Source organism: Ranitomeya variabilis, chromosome 2, assembly GCF_051348905.1.
Source record: "Ranitomeya variabilis isolate aRanVar5 chromosome 2, aRanVar5.hap1, whole genome shotgun sequence".
Lineage (NCBI taxonomy): Eukaryota > Metazoa > Chordata > Amphibia > Anura > Dendrobatidae > Ranitomeya > Ranitomeya variabilis.
The window spans coordinates 634,911,548-634,925,445 of NC_135233.1; the positions used below are offsets into that span (position 1 = coordinate 634,911,548).

The window sequence follows — 13,898 nt, forward strand, 5'->3', positions numbered from 1 at the left end:
ACAGTGGTTCCCCCCACATATGGGGTATCAGTGTACTCAGGACAAATTGGACAACTTTTGGGGTCCAATTTATCCTGTTACCCTTGTGAAAATACAAAAAAGGGGGCTAAAAAATCATTTTTGTGAAAAAAAAAAGAATTTTTATTTTCACGGCTCTGCGTTATAACCTGTAGTGAAACACTTGGGGGATCAAAGCTCTCAAAACACATCTAGATAAGTTCCTTAGGGGGTCTACTTTCCAAAATGGTGTCACTTGTGGGGGGTTTAATGTTTAAGCACATCAGGGGCTCTCCAAACGTGACATGGCGTCCCATCTTAATTCCAGTTAATTTTGCATTGAAAAGTCAAATGGCGCTCCTTCCCTTCCGAGCTATGCCATGCGCCCAAACAGTTGTTTACCCCCACATATGGGGTATCGGCGTACTCAGGATAAATTGCACAACAACTTTTGTGGTCTAATTTCTTCTCTTACCCTTGGGAAAATAAAAAATTGGGGGCGAAAAGATAATTTTTGTGAAAAAATATGTTTTTTATTTTTATGGCTCTGCATTATAAACTTCTGTGAAGCACTTGTTGGGTCAAAGTGCTCACCACACATCTAGATAAGTTCCTTAAGGGGTCTACTTTCCAAAATGGTGTCACTTGTGGGGGGTTTCAATGTTTAGGCACATCAGGGGCTCTCCAAACGCAACATGGCGTTCCATCTCAATTCCAGTCAATTTTGCATTGAAAAGTCAAATGGCACTCCTTCCCTTCTGAGCTCAGCGGTGCGCCCAAACAGTGGTTTACCCCCACATATGGGGTATCAGCGTACTCAGGACAAATTGTACAACAACTTTTGGTGTCCATTTTCTCCTGTTACAAATGGTAAAATAAAACAAATTGGAGCTGAAATAAATTTTGTGTAAAAAAAAAATGTAAATGTTAATTTTTATTTAAACATTCCAAAAATTCCTGTGAAACACCTGAAGGGTTAATAAATTTCTTGAATGTGGTTTTGAGCACCTTGAGGGGTGCAGTTTTTAGAATGGTGTCACACTTGGGTATTTTCTATCATATAGACCCCTCAAAATGAGTTCAAATGAGATGTGGTCCCTAAAAAAAAAATGGTGTTGTAAAAATGAGAAATTGCTGGTCAACTTTTAACCCTTATAACTCCCTAACAAAAAAAAATTTTGGTTTCTAAATTGTGCTGATGTAAAGTAGACATGTGGGAAATGTTACCTATTAAGTATTTTGTGTGACATATCTCTGTGATTTAAGGGCATAAAAATTCAAATTTGGAAAATTGCGAAATGTTCAAAATTTTTGCCAAATTTCCGTTTTTTTCACAAATAAACGCAAGTTATATCGAAGAAATTTTATGACTATCATGAAGTACAATATGTCATGAGAAAACAATGTCAGAATCGCCAAGATCCGTTGAAGCGTTCCAGAGTTATAAACTCATAAAGGGACAGTGGTCAGAATTGTAAAAATTGGCCCGGTCATTAACGTGCAAACGACCCTTGGGGGTAAAGGGGTTAATACATTGCTGGAACCAAATTTTAAGTACTTGAGAAGGATTGGGAGTTTCTGGCCCAAAAAAATCAGTGTGAACAAACAAGTTTTTTGGAGCATAAACTCGACAAATCCTCTTCATAATCTCAAATTTCTAAGTTTTGGCAAATTTTAAGTTTTAACATAGCCATGGAACATGTTATGGATTTCTACATGTCTATAAGATCGGAACCACTGTCAGCACATGAATACAGCACCAGAACCACCATCAGCACATGATTGCAGAATCAGAACCACCATCATTACACAAATGTAGCACCAAAACTACCATCAGTACATGAATGCATCACCATAAACACCGTCAGTACACGAGTGCAGCACCAGAAACACCATCAATACATGAATACAGCGAAAGGATCTCCATCAGAATATGAATGCAGCACCAAGTTTATTACAACCTGCACAAAATATCCCCCCCACACACATACAATATCCCTCTTTGAAATATCCCCTCCATGATACCCCTATCCAAAATAACACACACACACTGCTCCTATCTATAATTCCCCCACACACTGCCCCTCTCCAAAATACTCACCTACGCTTCCGCTCTATACAATACCCCCCACATGTACTGCCCTTATCCAAAATATCCCCCACTCTGCCCATCAGTATAATATTCACGCAGAGTGCCCCTCTGCAAAATATCTCCCCACACTGTCCCTCTGTATAATATTCCCCTCTACATCTCTCCCAAATAATATCTTCCACACAAACCTTCCCCATAATGTCCCTCCACATGCCGCCCATTTTTCATATCTTCCACTAACTCCTCCTTTCCAAGTCCATCCTACTCCACTTCCCCCTTGCTATACTGTGCGCTCTTTCACAATCTCCCCCAATTGTCCCATAATGTCCTAAATTGTTCCATAATGTCCCAAATTGCCCCATAATGTCTCAAATTGCCCCATAATGTTCCCCTTAATGCCCCAAATTTTCCCATAGTTTCCCAAATTGCCACATTATGTGCTCTCTTAGTAACATAACCCTTCCCAGCCCCGCCTGGTCCCTCATCTAAAATACGGTGCCTTGCGAAAGTATTCAGCTCCCTGGAACTTTTCAACCCTTTCCCACATATCATGCTTTAAACATAAAGATACCAAATGTAAAGGGGCTGAATAATATTGGACGTCCCACTTTTCAGTTTTTAAATTGCCACAAAAATTTAAAATAAGCAATTAATTTCGTTCAAATTCACAATTGTGTTCCACTTGTTGTTGATTCTTCACCAAAAATTTACATTTGGTAACTTTATGTTTGAAGCATGATATGTGGGAAAAGGTTGAAAAGTTCCAGGGAGCCGAATACTTTCCCAAGGCACTGTAACATGACATTTAATCTTCAGCTCCTCTATCGAGCGCTTACCAGTATTCAACATCTCTTCTTCCTGTGCAGCCCTAGTATCAATTTTATGATGTCAGCTGCACATCGGGGCAGGAGCTGACTCACACTCCTCTGCCCCAGTCACGAAGCCACAGTGTTGAAATGTATTCAAGTCTAAAGGATGTAAATACATTTGAATATGGGCTCTGCAGGCCACCTTAGGAGGGCTGTCGCGGGTAATATGTTTTACTGGCCTGCTCTACATTTTCGGCTATATTAGGAGGATTATAGCAAAATCTAATTACCAGCTTTCCATTATTGCCATCCCCATGCACATTTACTCATACTGACTCTACATTGTTGCAGCTCCCCCCAATGTTGTCATTGGTACAGATCTTAAGTTGGATTTAACAAAAATACACACCATCGACCTTTTTTGTCTTTCCTATCCTTCCTGAATGCAGTGTAACCTTCTACGTTTGTCACCCACTCATGTCTTTCTTCCAGCCAGGTTTCTGTAATGCTCATCACATCGTAATCTGTGGCTGATATGAGTCTCCAATTCATTCATTTTGTTTGCAAGGCATCTTGCATTTGCCAGGAGACATGTAATACTATTTATTACTCCTACTTACCTCCTTACATTCCTTGCGTGTCCCAGCCCCCCATAAATCCGCATTGATTCCTACTGTCTTACTCTCTCTGTCAACTTTATCTATCCCCTTATTTGCACAACTACCCTCCATCACTTTTATTTTCTCCTATTATTATCATCCCTTTTGAAAATTAAAAACTTAGGGCTAAATCAACATTTTAGTCGAAACAATGGTAATTTTCCATTTACTCACGCACAATTTTATGCAAATTTATGAATCGCCTGATGGTTAAAACTGTTCACTACACCCCTAGATGAATTCCACAACAGGTGTAGCTTCCAAAATGAGGTCACTTTCTCTTGTTTTGGCAGGACAGGGGTTCTTCAAATGTGACATGACTTCCACAATCTATTCCAGACAAGATTGAGTTCCATAATGCAACTGGCTCTCCTTCCGTGCCGTGTGCCTAAACACTAGTTTTCTACCACATATGGGGTATGTGTGTACTCAGTAGAAATTGCTCAACAAATTGTATTGTCCATTTTCTCCTGTTACCCTTGTGAAAAAGAAAAATTTGGAACTAATGCAACATTTTTGCTGGAAAAATATATTTTTTCATTTTCACAGCTCAACAATATAACATTCTGTGAAGCACCTGAGAGTTCAAGGTGCTCACCACACCTTTAAATGAATTCCTTTAGGGGTGTAGTTTCCAAAATGTGGTCACTTGTGGAGGTTTCTACTATATAGGCACATCAGGGGCTCTCCAAACGCAACATGACATCCGCTATCTATTCCAGTGACTTTTGCGCTCTAAAAGCCAAATGGTGCTCCTTGTCTTCCAAGACCGGCAATGCGCTCAACCTGTAATTTTCCATCACATTCTATTTAGAGTATTGTGTACTCAGCAGAAATTGTACAACAAATTGTTTAGTCCAATATCCAGTGTTACCCTTGTAAGAATGAAAAAAATGGGAATAAAGCAACATTTTTATGGGAAAAATTAAAATTTTTCTTTTTTTCCTTCCATATTACCGTATTTTTCGGACTATAAGATGCACCTGATTATAAGACGCACCCCCAAATTTGGTGAAGAAAAAGAGAAAAAAATATTTTTTTATGTTAAATGGGGGTCTGTCTTATAATGCCAGTGTCCGTCTTACAAATCATATGTCCCTCATCCTGGTATCTATATAACCCCCATCCTTGTGCTGGCACATGCCCCCCTGTGCTGCTGTCAGGCACATGCCCCCCCTGGTCACTCTATGCCCCCCTGTACTGCTGGCAGACACATGTCCCCCCTGGGTCACTATATGCCCCCCTTTGCTGCTGGCAGGCACATGCCCCCCTGAGTCACTATATGCCCCCCTGAGTCACTATATGCCCCCCTGTGCTGGCAGGCACATGCCCCCTGGTCACAATATGCCCCCTTGTGCTGGCAGGGACATGCCCCCCTGTGTTGCTGACAGGTACAGCCCCCCCGGTCACTATATGCCCCACTGTGCTGCTGGCAGACACATGCCTCCCCTGTGCTGCTGGTGGACACATGCCCCCCCTGTGCTGCTGGCAGGCACATGACCCCCCTGTGCTGCTGGCAGACACATCCCCCCTGTGCTGCTGGCAGACACATGCCACCCTGTGCTGCTGGCAGACACATGCCCCCCCTGTGCTGCTTGCAGGCACATGCCACCCCCTGCTGCTGGCAGACACATGCTTCCCCCCTCTGCTGCTGGCAGGCACATGCCACCCCCCTGCTTCTGGCAGACACATGCCCCCCTGTGCTGCTGGCAGACACATGCCCCCCTGTGCTGCTACCAGGCACATGATAAAATAACAAACACTTAACTCACCTTTCCCTGATGGCTCCATGCTCACAGCTCCTCCATTGCTTCCTGTGTCTGTGCTGACATCCGATCATGTGATCTTACAAATCATATGTCCCTCATCATGGTATCTATATAACCCCCATCCTTGTGCTGGCACATGCCCCCCCTGTGCTGCTGTCAGGCACATGCCCCCCTGGTCACTCTATGCCCCCCTGTACTGCTGGCAGACACATGTCCCCCCTGGGTCACTATATGCCCCCCTTTGCTGCTGGCAGGCACATGCCCCCCTGAGTCACTATATGCCCCCCTGTGCTGGCAGGCACATGCCCCCTGGTCACAATATGCCCCCTTGTGCTGGCAGGGACATGCCCCCCCTGTGTTGCTGACAGGTACAGCCCCCCCCGGTCACTATATGCCCCCCAGTGCTGCTGGCAGGTACAGGCCGCCCGGTCACTATATGCCCCCAGTGCTGCTGGCAGACACATGCCCCCTGTGCTGCTGGCAGACAAATGCCCCCTTGTGCTGCTGGCGGACACATGCCCCCCTCTGTGCTGCTGGCAGACACATGACCCCCCCCCTGTGCTGCTGGCAGACAGATCCCCCCTGTGCTGCTGGCAGACACATGCCCCCCTGTGCTGCTGGCAGACACATGCCCCCCTGTGCTGCAGGCAGGCATATGCCACCCCCCTGCTGCTGGCAGACACATGCTTCCCCCCTCTGGTGCAGGCAGGCACATGCCACCCCCCTGCTGCTGGCAGACACATGCCCCCCCTGTGCTGCTGGCAGACACATGCCCCCCCTGTGCTGCTGGCAGGCACATGATAAAATAACAAACACTTAACTCACCTTTCCCTGGTGGCTCCATGCTCACAGCTCCTCCATTGCTTCCTGTTTCCCAGGCATCAGATCATGTGACCTGGGCACACAGTGTCATCACTGTGCTGTGCCGATCACATGATCGGATGTCAGCACAGACACAGGAAGCAATGGAGGAGCTGTGAGCACGGAGCCATCAGGGAAAGGTTAGTTAAGTGTTTGTTATTTTATCATGTGCCTGCCAGCAGCACATAGGGGAGCAAGTGCCTGCCAGCAGCACAGGGGGGCATATAAGAGTGACCGGGGGCCATATCCATGATGGGAGTGGGGGGGAGATGCAGGCACATGTAATATTCGCTGCTCCCCTGTGAATCAACTCGGCACAGGGTCAGCACCGAGGTGATGGACAGCAGGTGCAGTGAATATTACATGAGGCGGGAGCACAGAACCTCCTGCTGTCTCAGCAGCCTGCAGGCAGCCCACCCCAGCCCCCTAACATCACTCCAGAGCTGCTCCCCCTCCTCTACAGCACAGCACACAGATTCGGATTATAAGACGCACCCCCCACTTTACCCCAAAATTTTGGGGAACAAAATTGCATCTTATAGTCCGAAAAATACGTTACTTTAATTAATGTAAAGCACCTAAATGGTTAATAATCTTCATGAATGTGGGTTTGAGGACTTTGAGGGGTATAGTTTTTGAAATAGAGTTACTTTTGTTTATTTTCTGTCACATATTGATACTTTGCATTTATTTTTTATCTAACTTTTCTGTCTGGTGCAATACCCATTAGGAAATGTGCCCCACTATTGTTAATGCCATCCAGTGCACATCTTGCCACATGTATGCAATCCTTGAGTAGCCGGTCGAGGGTGCATACTGCTGTGCGAGATGTGAGCAAGTTGTGCATTTGGAAGCCCAGATTCTGAATCTAAATGAGCAGCTGGCAACACTGAGATCCATTGACAATATGGAAAGGAGTCTTCTGTTCACTGAGCAGACGCTACACCCCAATAAGTTTGCTAAGTTGGCAGATGAGGGGGGTGCCAGTACAGGGGTAGCACTGCTGCAGCCAGGCATGTCCTCTGAAAGCCAAAGGAGTGGCTGCTACAGTAAGGAGGGAAATAGGAGAGCAGGGCATGCCAGACAGGTGCTGGTAGTGGGGGACTCAATTATTAGGGGAACAGATAGGGCAATCTGTCACAAAGACAGGGATTGTCGAACGGTGTGCTGCCTACCTGGCGCTCGAGTCCAACACATCGCTGATCGGGTTGACAGATTACTGGGAGGGGCTGGTGAGGACCAAGCGGTCATGGTGCACATTGGCACAAAGGACAAAGTTAGAGGTAGGTGGAAGGTCCTTAAAAACAATTTCAGGGAATTAGGCTGCAAGCTGAAAGCAAGGACCTCCAGCGAGGTATTTTCCGAAATACTGCCTGTACCATGTGCCACGCCAGAGAGGCAATGGGAGATTAGGGAGGTTAATAAGTGGCTCAAGAATTGGTGTAGGAAGGAGGGGTTTGGGTTCCTGCAGAACTGGGCCGACTTCTCAGTTGGCTACAGGTTCTACGCTAGGGACGGGCTGCACCTCAATGGGGAAGGTGCAGCTGTGCTGGGGGAGAAAATGGCTAGAGGGTTGGAGGAGTGTTTAAACTAGGGATTGGGGGGGAGGGTATTCATTTTATAGGAGGGGAAGATAGTGCAGATAGAGACCTGGGCATAAATAAGGAAGTTGGGGGTGGCAGTGGCATGGAGGGTGGAGTTAGAAGAATTAATAATTTAAGAAAGAATAGAGGTACAGAGAGATACATAAAGTGTATGTATACTAATGCCAGAAGCCTCGCCAACAAAATGGAGGAATTAGAATTAATGTTGTTGGAGCATAATTATGACATGGTGGGGATATCTGAAACATGGCTGGATGAGAGCCATGACTGGGCTGTTAACTTGCAGGGCTATAGCCTGTTCAGAAATGACCATACAGATAAGCGAGGGGGAGGGGTGTGTCTGTATGTAAAATCATCCTTAAAACCCATCCGGCGTGATAATATACTGTAGGTGAATCTAATGAAAATGTAGAGTCCCTGTGGATGGAGATAAGGGGAGGGGAAAAAATAATAAATTACTGATAGGAGTTTGTTATAAGTCTCCAAAAATAATGGAAGCAACGGAGAATATCCTCATAAAGCAAATAGATGAAGCTGCGACTCAAGGAGAAGTCATTATTATGGGGGACTTCAACTACCCTGAAATAGATTGGGGAACAAAAACCTGCAGTTCCAGCAAAGGTAATCGGTTTTTGGCAACTATGAGAGACAATTACCTTCGACAACTGATTCAGGACCCAACAAGAAGGGCGGCACTGCTAGACCTAATATTAACCAACAGGCCAGACCGCATAGCAAATATAAGGGTTGGGGGTCACTTGGGGAATAGTGATCACAACATAATAAGTTTTCATGTATCCTTTAATAAGATGTGTAGTAGAGGGGTTATAAGGACACTAAACTTCAGGAGGGCAAATTTCCAACGGATATGAGATGATCTTGGTGCAATTAACTGGCACGATATCCTGAGACATAAAAATACACAAAGAAAATGGGAGACGTTTATTAGCATCCTGGATAGGACCTGTGCACAGTATATACCGTATGGGAATAAACATACTAGAAATAGGAGGAAACCAATATGGCTAAATAGAGCTGTAAGGGGCACAATAAGTGACAAAAAGAAAGCATTTAGAGAATTAAAGGAAGTAGGTAGTGATGAGGCATTAAATAAATACAGAAAATTAAATAAATTCTGTAAAAAGCAAATCAAGGCAGCAAAGATTGTGACAGAGAGACTCATTGCCAGAGAGAGTAAAAATAATCCCAAAATATTCTTTAACTTCGTAAATAGTAAGAAACTAAAAAATGATAGTGTTGGACCCCTTAAAAATAGTCTGGGTGAAATGGTGGATGAGGATGAGGAAAAAGCCAATATGCTAAATGACTTTTTTTCATCAGTATTTACATAAGAAAATTCCATGGCAGACAATATGATTAGTGATAACAAAAATTCCCCATTAAGTGTCACCTGCTTAACCCAGCAGGAAGTACTGCGCCGTCTAAAAATCACTAAAATTGACAAATCTCCGGGCCCGGATGGGATACACCCCCGAGTACTGCAGGAATTAAGTACAGTCATTGATAGACCATTATTTTTAATCTTTAAAGACTCCATAATAACAGGGTCTGTACCACAGGACTGGTGTATAGCAAATGTGGTGCCAATATTCAAAATGGGGACAAAAACTGAACTCGGTAATTATAGGCCAGTAAGCTTAACCTCTACTGTGAGTAAAATCCTGGAGGGCATTCTAAGGGATGCTATGCTGGATTATCTGAAGAGGAATAACCTCATGACCCAATACCAACATGGGTTTACTAGGGACCGATCATGTCAGACTAATCTGATCAATATCTATGAAGAGGTTAGTTCCGGACTGGACCAAGGGAACCCAGTGGACATAGTGTATATGGACTTTTCAAAAGCTTTTGATACGGTGCCACACAAAAGGTTGATACATAAAATGAGAATAATGGGGATAGGGGAAAATATGTGTAAGTGGGTTAAGAGCTGGCTCAGGGATAGAAAACAAAGGGTGGTTATTAATGGAGCACACTTGGACTGGGTCGCGGTTAGAAGTGGGGTACCACAGGGGTCAGTATTGTGCCTTCTTCTTTTTAACATATTTATTAATGCCCTTGTACGGGGCATACAGAGTAGAATTTCAATATTTGCAGATGACACTAAACTCTTTAGGGTAATCAATACAGAGGAGGACAATTTTATATTACAGGAGGAGTTATGTAAACTAGAAGCTTGGGCTGATAAATGGCAAATGAGCTTTAATGGGGATAAATGTAAGGTCATGCACTTGGGTAGAAGATGTATAACTATGTGCTTAATTCTAAAACTCTGGGCAAAACCGTCAATGAAAAAGACATGGGAGTATGGGTAGATGACAAACTCACATTTAGTGGCCAGTGTCTGGCAGCTGTTACAAAGGCAAATAAAATATTGGATGCATTAAGAGAGGCATAGATGCTCATGAGGAGAACATAATTTTACCTCTATACAAGTCACTAGTGCGACCACACTTAGAATACTGTGTACAGTTCTGGTCTCCGGTGTATAAGAAAGACATAGCTAAACTAGAGCAGGTGCAGAGAAGAGCGACCAAGGTTATTAGAGGACTGGGGGGTCTGCAATACCAAGATAGGTTACTACACTTGGGGCTATTTAGTTTGGAAAAACGAAGCCTAAGGGGTGATCTTATGTTAATGTATAAATATATGAGGGGACAGTACAAAGACCTTTCGGATGATCTTTTTAATCATAGACCTGAGACAAGGACAAGGGGGCATCCTCTACGTCTGGAGGAAAGAAGGTTTAAGCATAATAATAGATGCGGATTCTTTACTGTAAGAACAGTGAGACTATGGAACTCTCTGCTGTATGATGTTGTAATGAGTGATTCACTACTTAAATTTAAGAGGGGACTGGACACCTTTCTGGAAAAGTATAATGTTACAGGTTATATATACTAGATTCCTTGATAGGGCGTTGATCCAGGCAACTAGTCTGATTGCCGTATGTGGAGTCGGGAAGGAATTGTTTTCCCCGATGTGGAGCTTACTCTTTGCCACATGCGTTTTTTTTACCTTCCTCTGGATCAACATGTTAGTATAGAAAAGTAGGAGACAAAAAAAGCGCAAATAGGGTCTTATCCTCAGGAATGCTTCTAATCAATTATGAGTGAACTGCTTACCTGGTGGTACACAGTAAAGGCGTGTAGTTTGTCAGCTGCTGCAGATCCACAGGTCGGCGCTGCGACCTCTTAGAGACGTTATAATAGATGAATGTGGATAAAATCCGCGCTGCTGCGACAAATAATGGATCCAGATATAGTTATAAGGTGTTCGGGTGGTTTATTCAACGCGTTTCGAAGCTCATGGCTTCTTCTTCAGGAAGTTTCCACACAGAGATATATCTCTGTGTGGAAACTTCCTGAAGAAGAAGCCATGAGCTTCGAAACGCGTTGAATAAACCACCCGAACACCTTATAACTATATCTGGATCCATTATTTGTTGCAGCAGCGCGGATTTTATCCACATTCATCTATTATAATGGATCAACATGTTAGGACATGTTAGTTTAGGCTATGGGTTGAACTAGATGGACTTAAAGTCTTCCTTCAACCTTAATAACTATAGGTTGCTCAAAGTCACTTCACATTTGACATGGTTCCTAAAATAATTGATTTAATAAATTTTAGGGAGGGGGAAATTAAAAATTACTGATTAACTTTTAACTCTCCTAAGGGTACCGTCTCACAGTGGCACTTAGGTCGCTACGACGGCACGATCCGTGACGTTCCAGCGATATACTTACGATCTCGCTGTGTCTGACACGCTACTGCGATCAGGGACCCCTCTGAGAATCGTACGTCGTAGCAGATCGTTTGAAACTTTCTTTCGTCGTCAAGTGTCCCGCTGTGGCGGCATGATCGCATCGTGTAACAAAGGTGTGCACTATATTGTATATGATGTAATGGGTGGAGGAGCTTGATACGTAGGAGCGCCAAATTCTCCACCTCCTGTTTGCTGATTGGGCGGTACAATACTGTGCGCTCATTCGACAGACGTGGTACTATTGTTCCCGGCCGATAAAACCGCAGCTCTCAAGCGCTGTATTCTTTTCTCTCTGGGAACAATAGCGCTCAGGTGACAATTTTTCCAACCAATGCGCGCACAGTAACCAACGGCCAATCAGCACATTACAGGGGTAGTTAGCTAGCAGCACAACACGCCCCTCGTGAATAACGTCACGCATAGATTATGCAAAATGTGCTCTGAATTGTGAGAGCACCTCCTATGTGACATGCCCGTACGACTGTCCCGTACGACTTCTACATCGCAAATACGTCATGAAATTATTGCTCCAGCACCGTGCATTGCGAAGTGTGACCGCAGTCTACGACGCTGGAGCGATAATGGAGCGACGCTGGAGCGTCACGGATCGTGCCGTCGTAGCGACCAAAGTGCCACTGTAAGACGGTACCTTAAGTTCCCAACAATAAAATGTTTGAACAATAATGCCGATGTAAAGTTAACATGAGGTAAATGCTATTTATTAATTATTTTGTGTAGTAGAAATATCTCATTTAAGGGCATATTAATTCAAAGTTTAAAAATTGTGAAATTTTCAAATATTTTGTAAAATTTTCAATATTTTCATAAATAAACACACATTATATTGATCAAAATTTACCAGAAACATAAAGTACAATATGTAATGAGAAAACAGTCTCAGAAGCGATAGGATAACTTGAAGCGTTCTAGAGTTACTACCTCATAAAGTGTCGCTGGTCAGAATTGTAAAATTTGGCCAGGTCAGGAAGGTGAAAACAGGCTCAGGGTGAATGCTGTGCTGTGTCAGTTAGGCCGGTGTCACACTTGCGAGTTCAATGTGAGAAACTCAAGTGAGTCTCTTGCATCAATACCCGGCACTGCCACCGGCACTCCAGACCGGAGCGTTCAGCTCCATAGAAATGCATGCAGCCGCACACTCCGGTCCCGAGTGCCAGCGGCAGTGCCGCGACTTGATGCGAGAGACTCGTGTGAGTTTGTCGCATTGAACTCGCAAGTGTGACCCCAGCCTTATAGTCACACACAGCTCTGCAGTGAGATCAGGAGAGCAAATTGTCAGTCATTACATGTCTCATTCTGGAGCAGATGTATAATATCTCTTCATATATGCCATTTGAATGAACATGCCACATAACATGCATTAAATCATGGCTATAGGTTTCAGCATGAATTTTGAAAATGTATTAATTGATCATTTTTGTTATATTATTTTGTAAAACCAGACAATCATCTGAAGAAAAATAACACTGTATGTTCACTGCCTAACATACTGTATGTATCTAATTTTGTTATGATTTCTGTTATAAAATTGTAACAGGTCATTTATTTTTTTGTATAGGGATTTGAAGATTGCCTTGTATTTTCTGACTTAATGGAGCAATGCAGCAATGATTTTGGTGAGTGATTCAAAACAAGATCTAACAATACCCAGTTTATTTGTCTTATCATATAAAATTAAATTGTTAAATTCTTTTTGCAGACATCTGTGTCCCTGAGTTTTCCCAGCTTAGGGTACCTGATACTCATGCAATTTCAGACCTGGCAATGTACAATTACAGAGAGGTAAATTTTGAAATTTATTTGCATCAACCCCTTTTTGACATTGGATGTACTTGTCCTAATTCTTGATGAAACCATTCACTATAATGAGCCAGGCAGAGTCTCCTTGGACTACATATGACTTCTTTTCTGTCTGTGTCTGTCTATTTAGCCATGCATAAAAGCATGGTTAACTTATGCTCTTTTTAGCATCTAGTAAGACAAACACCACTGTAACACAGGCCATATGGAGTCTAAAGTGCCTCGCTATTGGCAGGTAATGGTTTCATTGGGGGTTCTGAATCACACTTTTTCTAATTTAGATGGAAACTGACATAAGTGTTCAGCATAAAAATTAGCTTTAGGGTATGTGCCCACAATCTGGAGTTGCTGCGGGTTTGACTGTGCTTTTGTATGCAGTATCAAACCTGCAGCAGCCAGCTGTTACTGCACAGTGGATGGGATTTCAAGAAATCCCATGTCTACTATTCGCCCACAGACGCCCGCAGACACGGACATGCGGTGCGTATTTATAGAC

At 43.6% G+C, this 13,898-nt stretch overlaps 1 protein-coding gene across 1 annotated transcript in view; it reads left to right on the top strand.

Annotated features, from left to right (window-relative positions):
- KMO (kynurenine 3-monooxygenase) overlaps positions 1 to 13,898 on the top strand; it is a 705,013-nt gene that overhangs the window by 618,997 nt on the left and 72,118 nt on the right. The window contains exons 11-12 of the mRNA XM_077292788.1: positions 13,161 to 13,218; positions 13,302 to 13,384. Coding sequence (XP_077148903.1) covers positions 13,161 to 13,218; positions 13,302 to 13,384 — 141 coding nt within the window. The remainder of the gene's footprint in view (positions 1 to 13,160; positions 13,219 to 13,301; positions 13,385 to 13,898) is intronic.